This window comes from Oryctolagus cuniculus, chromosome 11 (genome assembly GCF_051225735.1).
Source record: "Oryctolagus cuniculus isolate XC-2025 breed Fujian yellow rabbit chromosome 11, ASM5122573v1, whole genome shotgun sequence".
In the NCBI taxonomy this organism is placed as follows: Eukaryota; Metazoa; Chordata; class Mammalia; order Lagomorpha; family Leporidae; genus Oryctolagus; species Oryctolagus cuniculus.
The window spans coordinates 1408284-1431975 of record NC_142877.1 but is presented as its reverse complement, the minus strand read 5'-3'; the positions used below and the strand labels follow the sequence as shown (position 1 = coordinate 1431975).

At 62.8% G+C, this 23692-nt stretch overlaps 1 protein-coding gene across 1 annotated transcript in view; it reads left to right on the top strand.

Moving 5' to 3' along the window:
- The window catches only part of LOC103346846 (cadherin-4), a 338792-nt gene that overhangs the window by 267218 nt on the left and 47882 nt on the right, over positions 1-23692 (top strand). The window contains exons 4-5 of the mRNA XM_070051648.2: positions 1353-1526; positions 23525-23680. Of these exons, the coding sequence (XP_069907749.1) occupies positions 1353-1526; positions 23525-23680 (330 nt within the window). The remainder of the gene's footprint in view (positions 1-1352; positions 1527-23524; positions 23681-23692) is intronic.

Below are 23692 nucleotides of genomic sequence, written 5' to 3'. Positions count from 1 at the left end.
GCGGGGCTGGGGCTGGGGGGGCCTGTGGGACTGCGCCCCACGTCACGAGAACCTCGCCGAATCCCACCCTCAGCCACACCCTCGCCGCCGGCTCCCAGCTCCCTCCTGGCGGGCACGGTGCGCTTTGCTGGGCTGGTGGGTTCGGCGGGCGGAGAGGATGTCTCTCTTGTTTGCGTTTTCGATTCCCAGAAGACTTGCGCCTTTCTCACAAGTTACTGCTCCTTGTTGCGACTTCGCCCCGTGGCACCCACGCGCACCCTCGTCCCTCGCGGGAGCAGGCGCCGTGTCTGTTGATTTGTCAGAGCTCTGGCACTGGGATCCCGACCTCCTGTCGGATTTGCCGTAATCTAGTTTGCCGTGGCTGTTTCCACGCACGTAGGTGTAAGTTAGACCGTATTAGTCTCCGAGCAAGCGTTTCGCGAAGTGGTTGGAGCTCAGTTTGGGACTCCACGTCCCGTGTGGGGTGCCTGGGCTCCAGTCCCCGCTCTGCTTCCAAACCCGGCTTCCTGCTGATACACACGCTGGCAGGCGGCAGGTGATGGCCTGCGTGCGGGGTCCCTCACCCCTCTGGCAGTCCCGGGCGGAGCCCTGGCTCCCGGCTTCGGCCTGGCCCTGGCTCTTGCAGGCATTTGGGGAGTGACCCAGCCGATCGGAGCTCTCTCTCTCTCTCCCTTCCAAATGAAGTCAGCAAGATTGTTTTTCTTCTTGTTTTTTTTTTTAAGATTTTATTTATTTACTTGCGAGGTAGAGTTACAGACAGTGAGAGGGAGAGACAGAGAGAGGGGTCTTGCATCCGCTGGTTCACTCTCCAAATGGTCGCAACGGCAGGAGCTGAGCTGATCCAAAGCCAGGAGCCAGGAGCTTCTTCCAGGTCTCCCATGCAGGTGCAGGGGCCCAAGGACTTGGGCCATTCTCCACTGCTTTCCCAGGCCACAGCAGAGAGCTGGACTGGAAGAGGAGCAGCCGGGACTAGAACCAACGCCCATGTGGGATGGCAGCACCGCAGGTGGACGATTAACCCAGTGCACCACGGCGCCGGCCCCATAAAGTCCGCAAGACTATGACACGTGCTAGTGACTGCCTGCTTTCTTCATGTGTGGGGCTCCCAGTAAAAGCCCAGTGCACGCTGCTGGCCGCGCCTCTGCTCCCCACCCCACGTCCTGCTCTGTCTGGTGCAGCCTGCAGGGGAGGGTCTCTCCTGCCACCCCCCACACTTCACCCCTTTTCCCAGCAGCACCTGGTCGTCCTCCACCCACCCAGGACCCGCAGATGACCTCACAGCGCCCCACCCCCGTGCAGAAGCTAACCCGCCTTTCTTCTTGTTCCTCTCTTCCAAACGCCGGACGGAGCAGAGAGGGAAGCCGAGCGCGCCTCTGGACTCCCCGGCGGCTGCCCTGGACACGCTGCTGCCCTGGCCCCAGCACCACAGCACCCGCGGGCTGCGGCGCCAGAAGCGGGACTGGGTCATCCCTCCCATCAACGTGCCGGAGAACTCGCGCGGGCCCTTCCCCCAGCAGCTGGTGAGGGTAAGTCGGCCCTCGGCGCCCACGTCCCCGGGGCTCGGAGGTTGCGCCGCAAGGGGCAGGTCCTGCGATCCCTGTCGGGGTCTCGGCAGCGAGAGGTCAGTGCAAGTCACGTGAGGGTTCCTATGCCCGGGAGCCGGCGGCGCAGGGACGTGGGTCTGACCTTTGACCTCTGGTGCCCTGCTTTGGTCTGAGGGTCGTGTCTCTGTGTCTGGGAGTGAGCGGTGGCCAGGGCTGGGGCCGTGTGTGGTGAGCACGGTGCTGCTGGGCGGGACGTGGCGACCCGACGCCTGCAGCAGCTGCCCTGTCCCCGGTCCCCTGGCCTCGCCGTGGTCGCTGTGCCGGCAGAAAGCACACGTGGGCTCCGTGCTTCCGTGGCCGGGGCCGTCGCCAGCACTGCTTCTCCCCTGTGAGGTCAGAGCGGCGGGAACTCCAGTAGAGCCTTCCCGGCCACAGCGCGGCGGGCGCCTGGGGTGTCGCCAGGGTCGGCCTCTGTGTCCCGCTGGTTAACCTCCGAGTTGTTTCAGAAACCCGGGTGAGGAAGCAGTGCCTGGGGCCGGGCCCCCCAGGTCTCAGCCATGAGGGAGGGGCACATGGCCCAGTGAGCAGGGAGCCAAGATCGGCAGCGTAGGTAGGGCAGAAAGGCAGGCATTTGTGAACGTGGCCAGTGTGGGTGCACGTGTGTACACACGCATGCATATATGCGCACATGCATGGACATGCACACAGAGACGCGTGTGGGTCCCGGCCACCACCCGTGCTGCCTGCTGAGCCTGCTCTGTGTGGCCGCTTCTCCACCTGTGAGTTCACCCCGAGAGGAGGCGGTTTTGCTCTGGCGGAAGTGGAGGTGAGGCCAGGCCGGAGCTGCAGGTGCCCAGCCCCAAGGGGCCTGCAGCTGCCAGGGTCCCTCAGGCCGGGCGGTGGGCAAGCACCAGGTGCTGTCAGGGTCCGAGGTCCTCGAGGGCCAGCTAGAATGTTCTCTGGGTGCCATGAGCACGGACAGCGGACAAGAGACAGGGTGAGGTTTTCTTTACTTACTGCCTCGTGCCGGGCCCGCCTGGAAGTCGCCTCTCCGGGATGACCTTACTCTGGGGAGGGCCCGCTCTGAGACGTGGGTGGCCCTGTGGCCTCTAGGTCCTCGCATGGCACAGCCCACAGCGTGGTGGCTCCTCCAACCCTCCTGAGCTGCCTGGACTCCCTGGCGCCCCCTACAGGAAGTCCCCCGGCTGCCCCTCAGTGTTCACTCCCGCAGGAGGCCTGGATCACATGGTGTGGGCAGTGGGGGGCAGGAAAACACGGGTGGCGCCTCGGAGGCTGAGCTGGGATCGGCTGCGATTCTGTGCCGTCAACGCGCCCCCCCCCCCAGGAGTCACGCTGAGTGGAAGGGTCGGGGAGAGGCGGCGGGCGCCTTCCCAAGCCCTCCGTCAGGCGCAGGCTTTTCCCTGACCACCGCGCAGGGGACGTGTGAGGGAGCCCTGAGAAAGGGCGGCCCTAACTGGTGTGAGAGCCGTGGCCACGCGTGGAAGTGCTCCTGGTAGCGCCCGTGGAGGGAGCCACGGTGCGTGGCGTGGCGGGGGACGGTGGCCCTGGGCGACGGCACTGCCAGCCCCGGGCTGTGCTTCTAGGGTAGAGGAGGGGCGGAGACAGTCACGGAGCTGCTCCTCCCAGAGGCGGCGCCGGCTGCGGGACAGGCAGGAGAGGAGCCAGGAGAGGAGCCACTCGGGTGACCGGTGCCTCCCCTGGTCCAGAGCCCCCACTGGTGCTCTGCATCCCTCCGTGGGGGGCGCACACCGGGAGGTGACCAGGGGTCAGTGTGGGTCCTCCATGGGCTGCACACACCGGGAGGTGACCAGCGGTCAGTGTGGGTCCTCCGTGGGCTGCACACACCGGGAGGTGACCAGCGGTCAGTGTGGGTCCTCCGTGGGCTGCACACACTGGGAGGTGACCAGGGGTCAGTGGGGGTCCTCTGTGGTCCACTACATACCAGGAGGTGTCCAGCAGTCAGTGTGGGTCCTCTGGGCTGCACACACCGGGAGGTGACCAGCGGTCAGTGTGGGTCCTCCATGGGCTGCACACATCAGGAGGTGTCTAGTGGTCGGTGTGGGTTCCCTGTGGTCCACTACACACCAGGAGGTGACCAGTGGTCAGTATAGGTCCTCTGTGGTCCACTACACACCGGGATGTGACCAGTGGTCAGTGTGGGTCCTCCGTGGGCTGCACACACCAGGAGGTGACCAGGGGTCAGTGTGGGTCCTCTGTGGTCCACTACACACTGGGAGGTGACCAGCGGTCAGTGTGGGTCCTCCGTGGGCTGCACACACCGGGAGGTGACCAGCGGTCAGTGTGGGTCCTCCGTGGGCTGCACACACTGGGAGGTGACCAGGGGTCAGTGGGGGTCCTCTGTGGTCCACACATAAGGAGGTGTCTAGTGATCGGTGTGGGGTCCCTGTGGTCCACTACACACTGGGAGGTATCTAGTGGTCAGTGTGGGTTCCCTGTGGTCCACTACACACCAGGAGGTGTCCAGCGGTCAGTGTGGGTCCTCCGTGGGCTGCACACACCGGGAGGTGACCAGGGGTCAGTGTGGGTCCTCCGTGGGCTGCACACACCGGGAAGTGACCAGCGGTCAGTGTGGGTCCTCCGTGGGCTGCCACACCGGGGGCCGTTGGGGACCTCGGGAGGCGGAGGACGGGGTTCTCCCGTCACCTCCCAGCCGCCGAGCCGTGCGCTTCCCGCCCGTGCTTCGCGGTGGGGCCGTGGCTGCTGTGGCGGCGCCGACTCCTGCACAGCCGCTCGCTTTCCCAGCACAAAGCACAGGAGGCCGACGCTGGGCGGGACCCGGTGAGGCTACAGCCACACACAATTCCCGGCTGCTGAGTCTGACCACGTTCAGGACTCGTTCTCGGGAGCGGCTGTGCGGGTCGGGGCTGACTCAGAAGGAGCCGGGGCGTGGGGGGGGGCGCACGGGCCAGGCCTCGGGGCCCCTGCAGAGAGCAGACCCCGGCGAGGAACCCGCAGAGAAGACTCGGAAGGGAGTAGCTGTGTAGCTGCGGGCATGAGCGGAGGGAGGCATTGCTTTTCGTTTTAAGATCAATTTTATGTATTTGGAAGGCAGAGCTACAGAGAGAGAAAGAGGAAGGGAGAGAGGGAGAGAGGAAGGGAGAGAGGGAGAGAGACAGAGAGAGATAGAGAGAGAGAGAGAGGAAGGGAGAGAGAGAGAGGAAGGGACAGAGGGACAGAGAGAGAGAGAGAGAGAGAGAGAGGAAGGGAGAGAGGGAGAGAGAGACAGAGAGAGAGGAAGGGAGAGAGAGAGAGAGAGAGAGAGAGAGGTCTTCCGTCTGCTGGTTCACTCCCCAGATGGCCGCAATGGCCAGGGCTGGGCCGTGCTGAAGCCAGGAGCTTCCCCCAGGTCTCCCAAGTGGGTGGCAGGGACCCAGGCATGTGGGCCATCTCCTGCTGTCTTCCCAAGCACGGCAGCAGAGGGCTGGGTTGGAAGTGGAGCCACCAGGTCTTGAACCAGCGCCCACATGGGATGCTGGAGCGGCAGGTGTCGGCTTTACCCGCTGCGCCCCAGCGCCGGCCCCACGGCGTTTCTCAAGTGAGTTGCAGTGACCCATGGCGGCTCCCTGAGCTCCCCCTGGTGGTCAGCGCTGCCTTCTTCCCTCGCCCTGCTACAGTCGGTGCCTGCTGTGAGCACCTGTGTGTGCCAGCTTTGGTCACATCCAACCACGCGCATTGGCCGACTGCGCAGGAGCAGCAGTGAGCTGGGTCTTCAGAGGCTGGAGATGAAAGGAGATCCCGCGGGGGCTCAGCAGGAGCTGCCCTGAGCCGGGTCTGCAGCACGAGGTGGTGGCAGGGGGCGGTGACGTGGTGGCACCCAGACCTGGGTGGCGGCAGACTCCCCATGAGAACTCACCCGCTGGGCACACGTGGGACGGAGCTGGCCAGGGTAACCCTGTGATACCCACTGCAGAGTACTTGCTGGGTAACTCAGCGGGGAAAGTGCCACTGAGTCTATTGAAGAAAATGCTTCCTGGTACCGCGAGGGCGTCCCTCCATTGCAGGGACCATGGCTGTGTTGTTACTCGCTGTCCAGGGCGGGAAGGAGGCTGCCAAGCCTGCGTGAGGCTCTTGATCCCTCCCTGCCATCTGCCACCTCCCAAACCTCGTCACCCAGGTCCCCACGAGCTGAGCAGCCACGCCGGGTGATGCCCAGCGTCCAGTCTTGCCCGTGCCCTTGGCTCCCCGAAGGCCTGTGTGCCAGCCCCTGCCTTGGTCGGTGAGGGCGGGGGAGGGGACTTCCTCACTGCACCTGCCACTTCCTGCCTGCTCGGGCAGCGTCCCACCTCCCAGACCCAGCAGAGCACATGACACACCCTCAGCCTGCCCTGTGTTTTTAAGATTGATTGAGTGGTTTACTTGAAAGTCGGAGTCACATAGAGAGAGAAGGGGAGACAGAGAGAGAGAGAAAGAAAGAGGTCCTCCATCCGATCGTTCACTTCCCAGTTGGCAGCAACTGCCAGAGCTGCGCCGATCTGAAGCCAGGAGCCAGGAGCTTCCTCTGGGTCTCCCATGCAGGTGCAGGGGCCCAAGGACTTGGGCCATCTTCCACTGCTTTCCCAGGCCACAGCAGAGAGCTGGTCCAGAAGTGGAGCAGCCAGGTCTCGAACCTACACCCATATGGGATGCTGGCACTGCAGGCGGTGGCTTAACCCACTATGCCACAGCACCGGCCCCAGTGGCAGAGTTTTCAACACTGTTTTGTCAGTGCTGCTGGCCTGTGTCCCCCACTGAATCCAAGGTCCCTGCAGGCATAGGCAACCTGTCAATCAAACAACACGGGGACAGAGTGGCTGTCACTCAGACCCCACCGTCTCCACCTTCCAATGATCGTGGGCCTCCAGAGCCATGCCTGGGGACAGGTGGAATAGCCTGTCTCTCACACACCCCTACAGATAGTGACTGCAAACCCTGGAAAAATTTCTGACCATTCGCAGTTACTCAAGAGTGATCGGTAATAGGCAAAAACTGTCAGAGACTCCAGCAAGGAGTGAGAGGACAGCACAGATCTGTTTATACGGCTTCCGTCTCAGCCACGCCCCCAGTCCTCACCCCGAAGGACGGCCAACCCCCCGTCACTGATCTCAGATACTGTGAGATGGAGCCTGGCACAGACAGAGCAGCTGATTACGAGGGACAAGTTTTAGGAAATATGTTCTAGAAAGTACACTCGAAACCCTGCCCGGATCCTTGGCTGACCAGGAAGCTGTGCAGGCACAGGGCTGCTCGGAGACCCCCCACGAAAGCCACAGCCGGAGACTGGGGAGACGGGGCAGGGTCCACGAAAGCCACAGCCGGAGACTGGGGAGACGGGGCAGGGTCCACGAAAGCCACAGCCGGAGACTGGGGAGACGCAGCAGGGTCCACGAAAGCCACAGCCGGAGACTGGGGAGACGGGGCAGGGTCCACGAAAGCCACAGCCGGAGACTGGGGAGACGCGGCAGGGTCCCAGCCAGTGCCAACTGCAAGAGAAACGCATTTGGGTCTGAGTCCAGCCAGGTCAACTTCCTGCTGAGACAAAAACAAACCTTCAGGGCAAGGTAACAGAACCGGCATCCGTGTAGCGGGTCATCTGTCACAGCTGGTAATGGACACAAGTTACCGGACTCGTGAAATAGAAACTGTGGGCTGTACCCAAGAGGAGGACCCGCCGTGAAAACGAACCACGAACCCTCGCGCTGCCTGGGCGGTGGGACCCACGGCGAGGCCTTCAACATTTATCTCGCACACGTCCACACACACGTTCAAGGATTTAAAGGAAAACACGGCCAGGATCAGCGAGCAGATGGGCAGGCAGCGGCAGGCAGGACACGGGAGCACCCGGCCGCACGTGCCGTGCCGCGGAGCCTGCAGAAACCCTGGGAGGCGGCGGTGCCGGGAGGGGGCGCAGCCCCTCGGGAGTGGCTCCCGGCCCCTGCCGTCCCCAGGCCCTGGCCCCACAGACACCAGCGCTGGCCCCGTGCAGGCTCTGCTTGGTGTGGTTCCAGGCTGTCTGTCCCTTCCGGCTCCTGGACGAGTCCAGCACGGGGCCTGCCTCCTGCTGCCCCTCACGCCCTGCAGGCTGCTGTCCTCATCCACCACGGGAACCTCTGACGGTGCCTTCTGCGGGCTCCAGGCCTCTGCTGGGCCCTGCTCCTCCAGCCCTCCTCCATAATCCTCTCGCCCTAGGGGCACAGGGCCCTCACCCAGGGCACAGGGCCCACACCCAGGGGCACAGGGCCCACACTCAGGGTACAGGGCCCTCACCCAGGTGCACAGGGCCCTCACCCAGGGCACAGGGCCCTCACCCAGGGGCACAGGGCCCACACCCAGGGCACAGGGCCCTCACCCAGGTGCACAGGGCCCTCACCCAGGGGCACAGGGCCCTCACCCAGGGGCACAGGGCCCACACCCAGGGGCACAGGGCCCTCACCCAGGTGCACAGGGCCCTCACCCAGGGGCACAGGGCCCACACCCAGGGCACAGGGCCCTCACCCAGGGGCACAGGACCCTCACCCAGGTGCACAGGGCCCTCACCCAGGGCACAGGGCCCACACCCAGGGCACAGGGCCCTCACCCAGGGGCACAGGGCCCACACCCAGGGCACAGGGCCCTCACCCAGGGCACAGGGCCCACACCCAGGTGCACAGGGCCCTCACCCAGGGGCACAGGGCCCCTCTCCAGGGTGCAGGGCCCTCACCCAGGTGCACAGGGCCCTCACTTAGGGGCACAGTCCAGGGACCGCAGAGTGGCTGGTCGGTCAGCAGGGACGTGCAGCGGGGCCCCATGCAGGTGAGTGCACTTCACTCAGGGAGCGGGGCCCCTACAGCAGGTGTCCCCTGCAGCTGACGGGGGGGGGTGGCCTGGTGCCATCAGCCCTTCTTGGGTGGCACCGAGAAACCCCAGCCCCGCGGCACGTCCCTGCTGACCGACCAGCCTCACTGCGGTCCCCGGACAATCCAGGCCTCCAGCTCTTCCCCCTGATGCCGGTAGCACACCCAGGTGTAGCAACCAAAACTGTCTCCTGGGGTCACCACTGTCCCCCGGGAGGCCTGAGCTACCCTGTGACAGCTCACACCCCCACCCCTCCGTGTGTGTTTGGGGCCTCCTGCCCCACCGCAGGGCTCTCCCCCCCCGCCGCCCGCCGAGGTTGCTGTGTTGGGGTGCGCACACCGGTTTGGAGGCTCTCCCAGAACCCTGAAGCAAAGCGGGAAAGGGGGCGAAGCATCGCCGTCTCCCCAGGACCGCATCCGTCTCCTTAGACGACCTTCTCAGTGGCAGGCAGTTCACACTCACACCCAAGGGACACGCACGAGCTTTATCAGGGCCCAAACGCTCAGACGCTGAGAGCGGCTGGGGCCCTCCCACGTGGCCCGGCACGCAGGCAGGCGACGGTGTATCTGTGACGTCAGACGTCACGGCAGGAGAGGCAATTAGGGAAGACACATCTCAGAGCACTCGGGGCTGGGGATGGAGATAATAAAACCAGAGAAGCAGTGGAGAGCCCGCCGCCAAGTGGCCCTGAAGGCTGAAGTGCCCTTGACCGCTCTGCCCCGGAAGAGCGAGCCTGAAATAAGCCTCTCCCAGCAGCTGAGCGGCCGGAGCCGTGAGCGCTCCCCGGGCAGGAGCGGGAGACCCAGGCAGGGCAGGAGTGAGGCGGGGAAGGGAAGGTCGGCCTTCCCGCGAGCCAGGGGTCCTGGGGGGCCGGGGGCTGGGACGTGGGCACCCCAGTCCCTGGTGGTCCTGGCTGGAGCATGTTCCAGGCCGGGATGTGGGTACGCCAACTCCTGTCAGTCCTGGGAACGTTAATACCCCAGCCGTTCCAGTCTGCCACGTGGTGGCAAAGTGGCTTTGCAGGGGGAGAATGGTCCTTGCCAAAGAAATGCAGGCCTGGCACAGAGAAGGACCAGGACGGGCAGCGGGCACTAGGACGTGCACCTTGTTGCATCTGTCTGGAGTGCACAAGAGGTGCAGCCGTGGTGTGGGTTCAGGGGGGAGGGTGACCAGGACCCCAGGACAGCAACAGGCACCAGCTAGAGCTGCAGAACTGGCCCCGGACCATGACCTAGAGAATGGGCACTGATGAGCGAGTGACTGAGCAAGTGAACGAGTGATGGGTGCTGAGTGAGTGGGTGGAGGACGGATTGTGGGTGAGCGGATGATGGATGATGGGCGGGTGGATGACAGGTGACGGGTGGGTGTGTGAATGAATGGCTGACGGGTGATTACGAATGGTGGAGGAGTTAGAGAATGGTAATGGAAGACAGGTGAATGACGTGGGTGACAGGTGAGTGACGGGTGATGATGGGTGATGATGGGTGAGTGATGGGTGACAGGTGAGTGACGGGTGATGGATGGGTGATGACGGTGATGGATGACTGATGATGGGTGGTGGAGGGGTGATGATGGGTGATGGGTGAGTGATGGGTGACGGGTGAGTGATGGGTGACGGGTGGTGGAGGGGTGACAGGTGAGTGATGGGTGATGGGTGGTGGAGGGGTGATGATGGGTGATTGGTGACAGGTGAGTGATGGGTGATGGGTGGTGGAGGGGTGATGATGGGTGACGGGTGAGTGATGGGTGATGGATGGTGGAGGGGTGATGATGGGTGATGGGTGAGTGATGGGTGACAGATGAGTGATGGGTGACGGGTGGTGGAGGGGTGACAGGTGAGTGATGGGTGATGGGTGGTGGAGGGGTGATGATGGGTGATTGGTGACAGGTGAGTGATGGGTGATGGGTGGTGGAGGGGTGATGATGGGTGATTGGTGACAGGTGAGTGATGGGTGGTGGAGGGGTGATGATGGGCGATGGGTGACAGGTGAGTGATGGGTGGTGGAGGGGTGATGATGGGTGATGGGTGAGTGATGGGTGACGGGTGAGTGATGGGTGGTGGGTGGTGGAGGGGTGATGATGGGTGACGGGTGAGTGATGGGTGACAGATGAGTGACGGGTGAATGAGGATGAGTGACGATGCTGGATGGCAGGTGGTGCATCATGGATGACCCAAACCCTCCACCAAATCCCAAGCCCTGGCTGCACCGCCTCCGGGCGCCATCTCCTGAGTGGCAGCCACGGGAGGAACCCAGGCTCACCCCGGCCTGCGCTCCCTCCACATCCCTGCTCCCCTTTCCTCAGGGCCTGTATCACATGCATGTGCACACGTGTATGCATACACACGTGCACACATGCATACATGTACACACATACATGTGTGCGCGTGCATGCACAGACACATACACACAAGTATGTGCGTATCCATTCATCCACATATATGCACACACATAAACATACGTGCACACGTGTGCACAACCAGCCATGCATACATGCAGACAAGCATGCACGCACATGCACGGTCGCACACACATACATGCATGTGCATACATACACAGGTGCACACAAGCCTACACGTATACACACAAATGTCCACACACACACACATGTGCACACATGCAGTCACACAGACCTGCTCACACAACATCCTCCACGCCGCCCCCGGCAAGTTCTGACAAGGACAGAGGTCCCAGGGGCCCCAGCAGAGGAGGAGCCCCATCCGGGATGGCCTCGGTGACGAGGTCTTGCTGCCGTACGCACCCCCAGCACCAGTCTCTGGAAGCCGGTCCAGACGGCTGCCTCCCCTCCTAAACCCCCCCCACCCCGGGCAGAAGTACGTCCAGCAGGTGGAGCCGCAAGGCTGGTGACAAGCCCGGGACAGGTGCCGCTCGCACGGGCTGCTAACGGGAGGAGGCGGCGCAGACAACATCCCCGCAGGTGGGATCCCTGACCCCAAACACGCCGCTGCCACGGGGGGGAGGGGCAGGCAGCTGGTGCCACGGCCAAGGTTCTGGAGGGCAGCCAAGGCCAGATCCCCGCCTGCTCCACTTCGTCCAGGGCCACCCGGCGGGCGGGGAGCCATCCCCTGCCCAGCCCCTGCCCGTGCCCTCCAGCCTCACCCCTGCTGGCCCAGCCCCAGCGACGGCCACCATCACCCTGAGTTCAGGCCACCCTATGGGCAGCTCCTCAGCCCCAGCCTGGACCCCTGGGCGACATCTGACCTGCCGTCTCCTGCCACGGTGTCCCTGCCTGTGCCCTCCACAGGCCCGCCTGCCTCTCCTGGTGGCCCACTTGGCTGTGGGTGTGTGGGTTCCAGCTGGCCAGCCACAGAGGACACAGAGGCTGTAGCCTGGGTGCTCAGAGAGGCCCAGGGTACCCACAGTGCCATGGTCCGGGGGGAGAGTCCAGCGCTTTCAGGGCAGGAACCCACACTCGGGTGACCCAACAGGAAGTGGGCGGGGTGTATGCCACACATCAGTGAAACACACAGAGTGACAGGTGGGTGATGGGTGATGGGTGATGGGTGCCCATGGAGCCCTGGGCATGGAGGATCCCGCCCTTCCCCAGCGCGCCTGCCGCCCAGCCAGGCGGTTACAGACACGCCCAGGGAAGCTCTGGCTGGTGGGTCACCATGGAAGCCACTCCAGGTGGTGTCATCCCCTGTCCGCCATTGGTGGGAGCGGGGGAGGAGGAGGGGCGGCCGCCAAGCCCCCAGCAGTGTGTGCGTCTAGAAAGCGACACGGCGATTACGCAGGGAACACCTCGGGGCGCAGTCTTGGTGGCCCAGCAGGTGCTGGCTGCACCAGCGCTCGCCCGGTGGGATGGGAGGCCAGGAAGGAGGCCCTGCGTGGGGGGAGGGGAGGCAGGGACCCTCGCTGGGGCTCTCTCAGCAGGAGAGCGGCGGTGGCTGCCCTGCAGCCTGGTTTGTGCAGGAATTCCACACGCGTGCGTACATTCCGTGTGACGGCCGCTCTAGCAGGGAGCGGCAGTGGCCTCTTCGGGGCTCTTGAATCTTCAGGTTGGCATCGCCATCACGGCACCTGCCGAGGGGGTGGCTGCCCAGCGCATCTGGGGCTGGCTGGGTGCACAGCTCCCTCCAGTGTTTGTGTGCACCGGGGCCGAAGAGGTGCAAGGGCGCCGAGCCCCCTCCTCCAGCTCCGCCTTGGGGGGCTCCTCTGCTGTCATTAATTCCCCCTACCCCACCCCCAGGAAGGAAGTGCGAAGGTGAGCAGGCGGGGAGGAGGGGTGGGCGCCGCTGCTTCTGGCTGGTGCTGGTGCCTGGGACATCCCTGGGTAGAGGGACTGGCGCCTGTAAAAACAAAGCCACAAGGGGGCGACATTCAGTGGGCGCTGTCAGGCTCGGCGGGGCATGAAGGGTGGGTGTTGGGTGGCCGGCAGGGACCCTGTGAGCCGGGCCATGTCCAGGAGCCCTGACATGATCCCGGAAGCACAGGGCCCCTGGGCACAAGTGCACTGTCCGGGAGCCTCCAGGGACGGCTCTTGGTGCCCAGGCCCCGCCCCACGTGCTGTGGGCTGCTTGGCCACCGGCCTGAGAGCTGGGGTTTCCCGGCCGCTCCCGGTGACGCCACAGCTCATCCACGGTCGGAAGTCAGGGCCTGGAGCAGAGGTGGCCAAGTGCCTGACGTGGTCCTGATTTGCGGGAGTCCGGGGCCGGCTCCCTGCCCACCCCTACCCACCATGGTCGCGCTGTGTGGTCAGAGACAGCCCAGGGGTGCCCAGGGCCAGGGCCAGCACACCCCACATGGGACAAGTGGGGGCTCGGCGGGAACCCCAAGCGCGGTTTGAGTGCCTGTTGTGAGTATTGCAGACATCTTTGTGTTTCTGGGAAGCGGCCAGGTGCACCCTTGGCTTCCGTCCGGCTCCGTGGGTGGCAGGAAGGCAGGCTTTGCCAGGCTGAGGCTCTGTGCACGGTGTCTGCGTCGTGGTGCTCTCCAGTGAAGGGACAGGAGGCCAGGCGTGGCAGGTGCCTGCCTGAGGCCGTTTGTGGCCCACCCTGGGTCTCAGTCCCTGTGGAGTGAGCTGCCGCAGTGTCCTCCACCTCTCACAGCCAGGACAGAGACGGGCACCGCTGAGTCCCACGGGGCCAGCGAGTGTGCAGCACGGAGCCGTCTGGAAGGGGACACTGGAAACCCACACCGGCTGCAGCTGCCCCTCCTGGGTCAGACCTTGGCCCCCTTAAAAATCACAAACGGGGAAGGCGATTCCACACCTAAGTGAGGACCTACAGAACATTCCAGACTCCCCAGACACACACAGAGGCAGGTGCCCCGGCACCTTCAGAGCTGAGGACTCTGCTGTAGCCGAGTCTGCACGTGGGTCAGGCCTGGGGACAGCTGGAGAGGCCGCCCGCTGCCCCTCTGTGGCCGCTGCTCCCCAGGGGTTAATGAGGAGACCTTGCTCCCAACCAGGCCCAGCCGCACACCAGCACACGCGGCAGCCACAGCCTCTGCACACCGCCCCTCTGAGTGGGGAAGTGGGGACCCCACAGCTGCTACCACCGGGAGACGGCCGCGGTGGCTGCCTGGTCCCAGGACATGGTTAAGTGCCAACTCCTCCAGGAGCTGTCCCGGGGCACGGCGCATGGATTCAGCTTCTCTAGGCCATAACCGCACCTCCAAGAGGCCTTCCCTGAACCAGCAAGAAGCCCTCTAGTAACGGAGTTGCTAAGAAACCGCTGTAGGAGGTGATGCTGGAGACGTCTCCCCCCTGCCCTGATCTCCAGCGTCCGGGGCCTCGGAGCCCCTGGGGGATGCTGAGGGCAAAGGTCAAGGAGGCCATGGGCTGCAGGGGTGTAGGAGGGTCTGCAGTGTGGGGTAGGTGCTGTAGGCTGCGGGGTGTAGAAGCCTCGGCCAGGCGAGGGGACAGACATTAAGGCCGGGACAGAGCTGCAGGGCCCCCACCCGGGAGTCAGCGGCTGAGCCGGGGATCCTGTTCCTCAGAGTCTAGCGCATTGGAGTCACGGCGCTCGGTCAGGAAGAGTTCCACCTGGACCCCGTGTTGACAGCAGGGACCCCTCCCCCCGCCCTGGCGATGGCTTGGCCTGGCCCATCCAGCCTGGCTGTGTCTCAGACCCTGACGGGCAAGATGCAGGCGTCCAGGGGTGACCGGAAGGGCAGAGCAGCCCTGCCCCCACCCGGGAGCAACTGCATTCCCTGCCTGCCAGGTCTGGACGTCTGCAGTCCCCTCGGCCCGGTGAGCTCCGGCACACCCACTGCGGAGTCCCAGATGTCCGGTCAACTCACTTTTTAAAATAGGTTTGCTTAAAGGGCAGTTTGTGTGACCATTGTCCAGCCACAGACTGTCCACAGGGGCTATGAGGCTGACTCCCCAGAACAGACACCGGCCAGCAAAATTACGTGATCGCTTGAAGAAGCGTCTGTCCACCCCTGGAATGCGGCCGCGAGTCCCCGCAAGACGCCCGTCACCCTCGGAGAACGCCGGGCTCGAGGGTGCTGTTGTGAGGGCGCTGTGTGTGGGCCCGAGACCCGCGGTGTGGGGTTAACCCACACACACCCGGGATCCAGACCAGCCTGGGCCAGATCTGTCCTCACCACAGGGGCAGCAGTGCATAAGGGGGCACGGGCAGCCGCACTGGTGTCCGCTGGCCAGTCCCAGGGAAGAACCCGGGCGGCACGGACGTGTGGGCCTGCCCGCTGCATCGCTCCAGCCTCCCGCTGGAGTCCTCCCAGAGACCCCTGTGACGGCCTTGAGCGCCCGCCCCAGCAGTCGGCATGGTCCGCACTTCAGCAGGGACATGGGCGTCCCACGTGTGGCCTTTTTGAAAGAGCTCTCGTCCGGAATGCAGCGCCCGTGCTGTGGGGGCACAGGTGGGCATCCCCCCGACCTTGCCTGGCTTGTTATCCCCGCCAGCCCCAGGCTTCCCGGGAACTCACTGGCACCTCTCTCCCCGGCCCCTCCCAGGCCCTGGAGGAGCCTCCGCACGAGCAGGCGTGGCGATGGGCGTTTATCACGGCAGCTAAGACACCTCCCGGTCGCCCGGGTGCCGTGTGCAGGCGCCGCTCACTGCTGGGGGGCCCAGAGCTGCTCCCTGCAAAGCAGAAACACCGGACAGCACCAGGCGTTTGACCGAGGACCTGGGCACCTCGTGGCCCGGCCCAGGCGACGCTTAGACGCGAGCCCCGTGGGGGAGCGCTGAGTGCCTGCCCCAGTCACATGCCCCGGCTCGTTCTGCAGGGCTGCACCCTGGTGGTAGCTCCCCGCGAAGGCTTCAGCTGACCCCAGCTCTGCGGTGCCAGGGACCTGACCGCCCCGAGGCCCCGGCTCCCTGCAGTGTGGAGTCCAGGACGAGGGAGGCTCTCGGCCCCGCGCAGGCTCTGCTGCCCCAGGGAGAGGACCGCAGGCAGCAAGGCTGGGGCCCGCTGGGGAGGGAAGCGAGCAGGACCACTGAACAGGACGCTCGTGGACGCAGAAGGGACACAGCGCCGTCTGACCGCTGTCGGGGCGGAGGGGGAGCAGGGAGGGGCACTGCTGGCCGGGCCCTCCAGGAACGGCCTGTCCACCTGGCCCGAGAGGCAGCCAGGCAGGGGCGTGCGTGCCAGCCGGGAGGACCTGCTGCTGCCCAGGTGTCGGCCTTGCTGCCCCGAGCGGACGCCCTCTGGCCTCGCCGTCTGAGGCCCCCAGCCCTGGACGGGGCCTCGGCCCAGGCGCATGTGCACACTCCCCCTGGCGAGCAGGCCACAGGGCCCGGAGGCTCGGGGGGAGCAGGCCACAGGGCCCGGCGGCTCGGGGGGAGCAGGCCACAGGGCCTGGCGCTCGGGGGGAGCAGGCCACAGGGCCCGGCGCTCGGGGGGAGCGGGGCTGAGCCTCGGTGCTCGGGGACCTCTGCCGTCCCTGGCAGCAGTGCAGGCTGAAGGCTCGCGCAGCTTCCCCCACATAAACCTGGCCCAGGGCGGGTGGCTCTGTGAGACCTCTCGTCACGGATTCGAGTGCCCTGGGCCCAACTGGGCCGTGAGACCAGAGGGAGTGGTGGGGACTGTGGTAAACCATTTAAAGGGACAGCTTCCCCAGACAGTACGACCTCTGTCCCCATTCTCCCAGAGGCGCTGGACCCCCGGCTCTGGCCTGGTGGACTCTGAGGTCTGGGTGGTGACGAGAAGCGGGGCCAGGGAGGGACTGGGGTGTCCCCGGAACCCTGAGCCTCAGGACAAGCCCTTCCCCAGCCCTCGAGCCTGGAGCCGTCTGAGGATTGGGGCTTTCATCCAGGCGCCCACGATAGCGAGGGCTGGGTTACGTGGCCAGAGGCAGCCCCACACGGAACCCAGCTCAGCCCTCACACAGACTGGGGGAGCCTCCGCACCCCCCCACACCGTGGACCCGGCTGGAGTCAGGACACACCCGGAGCCCAGGCGTCTGTCTCTGTGTGACTGGTGGCCTGGTCGGTCCACCCTCACCCTGGCCATCACCCCGCGTGACGGGAGCCTGTCCTCATAGGCAGGCCAAGCCATGGCAGTGAGCCACGTGTGCAGATCACCCCACGTCCGTGGTCAGCTGGACTCCAGGACAGAGAAGGCCGGCCCTGGGGTTCTCCCTGCATCCCTAACAGGCACTGGCCACTGGCCTGGGCGGCTGTCACCCCGGCTCACAGGGAGAACTTGGAGATGGCTCATGGCAAACCCTCATGTCATGGACAGGGACACGAAGGGACTGCCCGGGTCACAGCCAGCGGGCAGTGCATGCGCAGCTGTGGCCTCTGCTCCCCACGTGCCGGGCCTCCTGCTGGCCCCCAGGAATTGTGCCTGGGACTCTTCTTCCTTTGAAAGAGACCCTCACTGGAACGCTGGGGGGGCTCAGCAGTCCGGTCCTGTTGGCCGACCTCCCCCACACACCTCGAGGACATCCCCACACTGGCCACACGGAGCCGGACATCTGCCGTGTGTGCAGTCAGACACAAGGTCTAGAATCACTCTTAGGAGTGTCGCCTCGGGCTGTGGACACAGTCAGATGCCCCATCCTGTCCCGCAAGGACCCTTGGGGGTGTTCGCCTTCAGATCAGCCACCGTTTCAACCTGGCCAGGTAGCAGATGCGTCATGTCTGTGGGCAGGTGATGGAGGCTAGAAAGGAGGGTACAGTTGATGGTGCCGGCGGTGGAACTGGTGACGGTGTGGGTGAAGGTGATGGTGGTGGTGGTGGTGATGGTGGTGATGAAGATGATGGTGATGGTGAAGGTGTTGGTGGTGGTGGTGGTGGTGTGGATGAAGGTGATGATAATGATGGTGGTGATGAAGATAATGGTGATGAAGATGGTTGTGAAGGTGATGAAGATGATGGTGAAGGTATAGGTGGTGGTGGTGAAGGTGTGGATGAAGGTGATGGTGATAAAGATGATGGTGATGAAGATTTTTGACGATGGTGGAACTGGTGACGGTGTGGATGAAGGTGATGGTGATGAAGATGGTGAAGTTGTAGGTGGTGGTGGTGATGGTGTGGATGAAGATGATGAAAATTATGGTGATGAAGATGAAGGTGATTGTGGGGAGCAACTCGGACTAGACTAAGTTACTGGAATTAAGACTTATTCTATGCATCTGCTCTCCCACAATATGGCGCTGGGAGAGGAGGAAACAGCTTCTACACAGCTGCCTCCAGTTCAACCAATAAACAGCAGGACCTGCTCCTGATTGGAGGAGAGCAGCGTACTCGGCGTGTGGGTAGCAGAGTTGGGATTGGTGGAAGAGGACTATAAAGGAGGAGAGAGACAACATGCACCAGGAACACCTGAGGAACATCTGAGCAGCCCCCAAGAGAGCCGGCCGGCGGTGTGCCGCTCCCCCGCGGAAGTGGGGAAAGTGGCAGAGGGAACCACCCTTCCACGGAGGCGGAAGGGTCGGTAGCCAACCTGGGAAGAACCAGCAGCAAACCCGGGGAGGGCCGAGCAGACAAAAGAACAACGCAGGGTCCTGTGTCATTCCTCCGCGAAGACGAGGAGCGACATAATGGTGCCGTGACTCGGATAGGAAGCCTAGGAGGGAAGAAAAGGGAAGAAGCGGGAAAATACTGGAGAGAGATTAGAGAGAGCCTAGGGGAAAGCCGGACGGAAAAGGTGCCGGAAGAAGCTATTGAAAGCCTAGGTATAGACTCGGATATGGACTGTGGGAAAGAAGTTAGGATTGGATGTTAGGATTGAAAGCGAAAGTGAAAGCTGGGAGAAATCTCTAAGGTCGAAAGCGAAAGTGAAACCTAGAAGAAACTTAGACTCGGATACGGACTGTGGGGAGAAGCCAGGAGAAATGAGAGGGGAATGTTGTTGGAAGAAAAGTTAGGAAACATACCGGGTAGAGAAAAATGTTAGGGAGGATGAAGCCGCGGGGGCAGGCTGAGGCGGAGACGTAAGCTAGCTTGGGATTCGTCGAGTCAGCCCGGGGAACAAGGGGCGGAAATCTGGAACCAGAGGCAGAGACGTGGGCCAGGTTGGAATCCATCAGATTAGCCGGGGAGCAAAAGACAGGAAGCCAAACCGTAAGGCGGAAACGTAGGCTAGGTTGAATTCGCCAGGTTAGCCTGGGGAACTTAGACTGAATACCGGTGGCGGAAACGTAAGCTAGGCTGTGTGATTCGCGGAAGCCACCACGCGCAGAGAGAGCGCTGGGCACAAACGGGGAGAGCGCACGGGGCGCGAGTAGATAGGGAATGCGCGGGGCCGTGGTGCGGGCACAAAGGGCGCAGAGACCGCGGAGCGCGCGAAGCCGGGAAGCCACCGCGGGGTGAGGCGCTGAGAAGCAGCCTCAGCGCGGGCACCGGGAAGCCGCGGGGATAAGAGAAACAGAAGTTTAGAAGTAAAATGAGAGAAATAGGAATGCTGGCAGATAGAAGTAAAATAGGAGAAATAGGAATGCCCAGAGGTAGAGAAATAGAGAAAAATAAGGCCTCCCCACAACACGGCAATGAGAGAGCTTGGATTCGGTCTGCCTGATTAGTAAGACGATAAGCACCTGTGGGCGGCTGCAGGTCACCGAAGACAGGCATGAATCAACACCAATAAGTCTCCCCACAATACGGCAATGAGAGGGCTTGGATTCGGTTTGCCTGATAGGACTTGTAAGCACCTGCAGGCAGTTCTAGCAGAGCAGAGCATGCGCTGCAGGGCACCGAACACAGGCACGCATCAGCGCCTAAAAACCTCCTCACAACATGGCGAAGAGAGGACCTGGATTCGGTTTGCCTGATTGGTAGGGCTTGTAAGCACCTGTGGGCAACTCTAGCAAGCAGAGCAGAGTGTGTGCCGCGGGGCACCGAAGACAGGCGCGTATCAACGCCAAAAATAAAAAGAAAGGAGGATCTGTGGGGAGCAGCCCGGACTGGACTGAGTTACTGGAATTAAGACTTATTCTATGCATCTGCTCTCCCACAATGTGGCGCTGGGAGAGGAGGAAACAGCTTCTACACAGCTGCCTCCAGTTCAGCCAATAAACTGTAGGACTTGCTCCTGATTGGAGGAGAGCAGCGTACTCGGCGTAGCAGAGTTGGGATTGGTGGAAGAGGACTATAAAGGAGGAGAGAGACAACATGCACCAGGAACATCTATCTGAAGGAACACCTGTGCAGCCCCCGAGAGAGCCGGCCGGCGGTGTGCCGCTCCCCCGCGGAAGTGGGGAATGTGGCAGGGGGAACCGCCCTTCCACGGAGGTGGAAGGGTCGGTAGCCAACCCAGGAAGAACCAGCAGCAAACCCGGGGAGGGCCGAGCAGACGAAAGAACAGCGCAGGGTCCTGTGTCGTTCCTCCACGAAGAGGGGGAGCGACAGGTGATGGTGATGAAGATGGTGGTGATGGTGTGGATGAAGATGATGAATATTATGGTGATGAAGATGACGGTGATGGTGATGAAGATGATGGTGAAGGTGTAGGTGGTGGTGGTGGTGGTGATGGTGATGAAGATGATGGTGGTGATGAAGATGATGGTGAAGGTGTAGGTGGTGATGAACTTGATAGTGATGATGGAGGCAGGTGGTTGAAGATGATGGTGATGAGGACGGTGATGGAGGGGATGATGGCAGCAATGATGAGGGCGAATAACGTGACAGTTACGGTGATGGTGACGATGGTGGCGGAGGGGAGGAAGCTGCAGCCACCCTCCGTGGAGCCCCGTGCGTGTGGCTCCTACTCAGTCCTGCTGACAGATGTTGTCCAGGAGGTGTCAGCGTCCCCCCCTCGCAGGTGAGGAGACCAAGAGTTAGGAAGGGGTCAGGGTGTCCAGGGACGAGCCTGGAACCCAGAACTTGCACCTCAAGCCCTTGACCCTGACTGTTGACACGGCGTCAGCTGCGTCTGTGTGTTCTGCGCAGGTATCGGGCGGGACAAGAAGATACGCGTGTAGCAGGTGCATTTGCCAGTCCACGTGTGTTCTTTGGGAAGAACGGCTCTGTCGATAAACTCGGTGGTGGGGCCCTGGCCACGGCATCCAAGTGGAGTCTTCCTGGGGAGACTGGAGGAGTGATGTCTTCAGGACTAAAGTGTGGAGGACACAGCCACAGAGGCCACTGTGTTTGCCACCGTCCCCTGCCAGCTCCTTTGCCCACAGCACCGGCTCCCCTGGGAGGACGTCCCATCGCCCCACACCTGGTCCCTGCCCATGCGTCTGGGGCCCGGTGTTATTCTGCCCTCCCTGCACACAAAAGGCATCGTGGCTGCCGCGTTGTCCAGTGCAGCTGCTGGTGGGAGCTGATTCGTGGACAACTGCCGTGGCTCGAGATGAGTCTTGGGTCTCAAACCTTAAAAAGTTGCATCGGCAGGACCTTTGTCCTCAATGAGTTGTATTGAGTTAACTGTGAAACGTTCTCAGTTTGTGTGTGTGCACGTGTGTGTGTGCAAATTGTTGAAATCTTTACTTAGTACAGAGTTAGACTTCTGTGTGCAAAGTTAATTGAAAATCAATCTTAATGGAGAATGGGACTGGGAAGGGGAGAGGGAGTAGGAGGAGGGGTGGGCGTGTGGGTGGGAGGGCGGGTATGGGGGCGGGAAGAATCACTATATTCCTAAAGTTGTACTTATGAAATTTGTATTCCTTAAAAAAATAAATTAAAGGGGCCAGCACTGTGGCGCAGCGGGTTAAAGCCCTGGCCTGAAGCACCAGCATCCCATATGGACACTGGTTCTAGTCCCGGCTGCTCCACTTCCAGTCCAGCTCTCTGCTGTGGCCTGGGAAAGCAGTGGAAGATGGCCCAAGTGCTTGGGCCTCTGTACCCTTAAGGGAGACCCAGAGGAGGCTCCTGGCTCCTGGCTTCGCACTGGCGCAGCTCCGGCCATTGTGGCCATTTGGGGAGTGACCAGCGGATGGAGACCTTTCTGTCTCTCTCTCTCTCTCCCTCTCTCTCTCTCTGTGACTTTCAGCAATGTTGATGCAGTGACAATTTCAGAAGGTTTTTAAATTTCTGAAAGGTCTTTTCGAAGTTCTTGTTACTATTATTATTATTGTTATTATTATTAAAGAGGCAGAGAGACCCAGAGCGAGATCTCCCGTCCCGAGTCACTGCCCAACGCCTGCACACAGCGGCAGGAACCCACATGTTGAGCCCTCCCCGCGCCTCCCAGGGTCTGCGTCAGCAGGAAGCCGGGAGCCGGAGCAGAGCTGGGAACCGAACCCAGTCAGGTGGGAGGCGTGGGCATCTCAGCTGCTGGGCCGAAGGCCTTCCCTCGAGGTCTTTGTCCTGAAATCCTGACACAAGTGCAGCCATCGCTTTGGGGGTATCTTGGAGGTTTTCACAGTGGTACAGCCTACTGTCAAATACTGCTGTTGTCCTGCCAGGGTTCGGGTTTTTGAAAAGCTGTATTTTTTTGACAGGCAGAGTTAGACAGTGAGAGAGACAGAGAGAAAGGTCTTCCCTCCATTGGTTCACCCCCCCAAATGGCCGCTACATCCGGCGCACCGCGCTGATCCGAAGCCAGGAGCCGGGTGCCTCCTCCTGGTCTCCCATGGGGTGCAGGGCCCAAGCACTTGGGCCATCCTCCACTGCCCTCCCGGGCCACAGCAGAGAGCTGGCCTGGAAGAGGGGCAACCAGGACAGAACCAGCGCCCCAACTGGGACTAGAACCCGGAGTGCCAGCACCGCAGGTGGAGAATTAGCCTAGTGAGCCGCGGCACCGGCTGAAAAGCTGTATTTTCCAAGGGCGCAGTCAGAATTGAGCGCAAACCCTGCTCGCCCGCTGGGCTGGCTGCTCCCCTGCACCCGCTCCGCAGGCTGCAACCGCGCGTTCACCAGGTTCCTACTCCCCGCAGTGTCGGCCTCAGCTGAGCGCAGACAGGTGGCTGTCGGCTCTGCTCCTGAGCTTCCGGTTTCCCGAAGATCCGTGGTTATCTCATCTGCCAAGAAAGCAAACGCCCCCACCACGAGCCAACGGCAAAGCTGCGCCTGTGCCCAACTCCATCCATGCTGGCCACACTTCTGCGCCCCAGCCCACCCAGCCCGCCTGGCATCAGGGCCTGGATAACCCTGGCAGACCTGCTGGTAGCCGTTCTCTGGGCTGACTGCTTCTCCCACTGGCCGGGGTCACTTCTGCCGCAGCCCCCACTCCTGAGACTGTGGTTGTGTGTGACTCTCAGGGGACAGAACCGCATCTGCTGGGCCTTCCCGGGGATGGGGCGGGGAGCACCTGTGCCGGGGGGCCGGGCTGCACCTGTGCTGTCAGGCCGGGCTGCACCTGTGCCGTGGGGGCAGGCTGCACCTGTGCTGTCAGGCCGGGCTGCACCTGTGCCCTCGGGCCGGGCTACACCTGTGCCGTGGGGCTGACCTGTTGCCCTGGAGCTCCGAGGAGGTTGCCCTCTCCTTGCCTCTGTCTCCTGGGTTTGGCTCAGAGTGCCAGGCTGTTTTAGACAGGGGTCTCCAGCCTGACTCAGCTGTGCTGTGGTCTCTGCGGGGTGCCCCCAGCTCCCTGGGCTGACGCCGCTTGTCCCTCACTGCTTCCTGATGGGCCACTGCGGGGGTAGCTGGTGGCGCTCAGCGACCCCCTGACCTCTGGCTGCCCTTCCAGTTCCCAAAGTGGACGAAGGACTGGCGCGGTCCCAGAGTGGGTCAGGTGCGAGGCCCTCAGAGGAGGGGCAAGCGTGGACCCCTGCAGCAGGCTGACGGCCCCGGCTTTGCGTCTGCCTTTCAGATCCGGTCCGACAAGGACAACGACATCCCCATCCGGTACAGCATCACGGGTGTGGGGGCCGACCAGCCCCCCATGGAGGTCTTCAGCATCGACTCCATGTCCGGCCGGATGTACGTCACGCGGCCCATGGACCGGGAGGAGCGGGCCTCTTACCACGTGAGTGTCCCG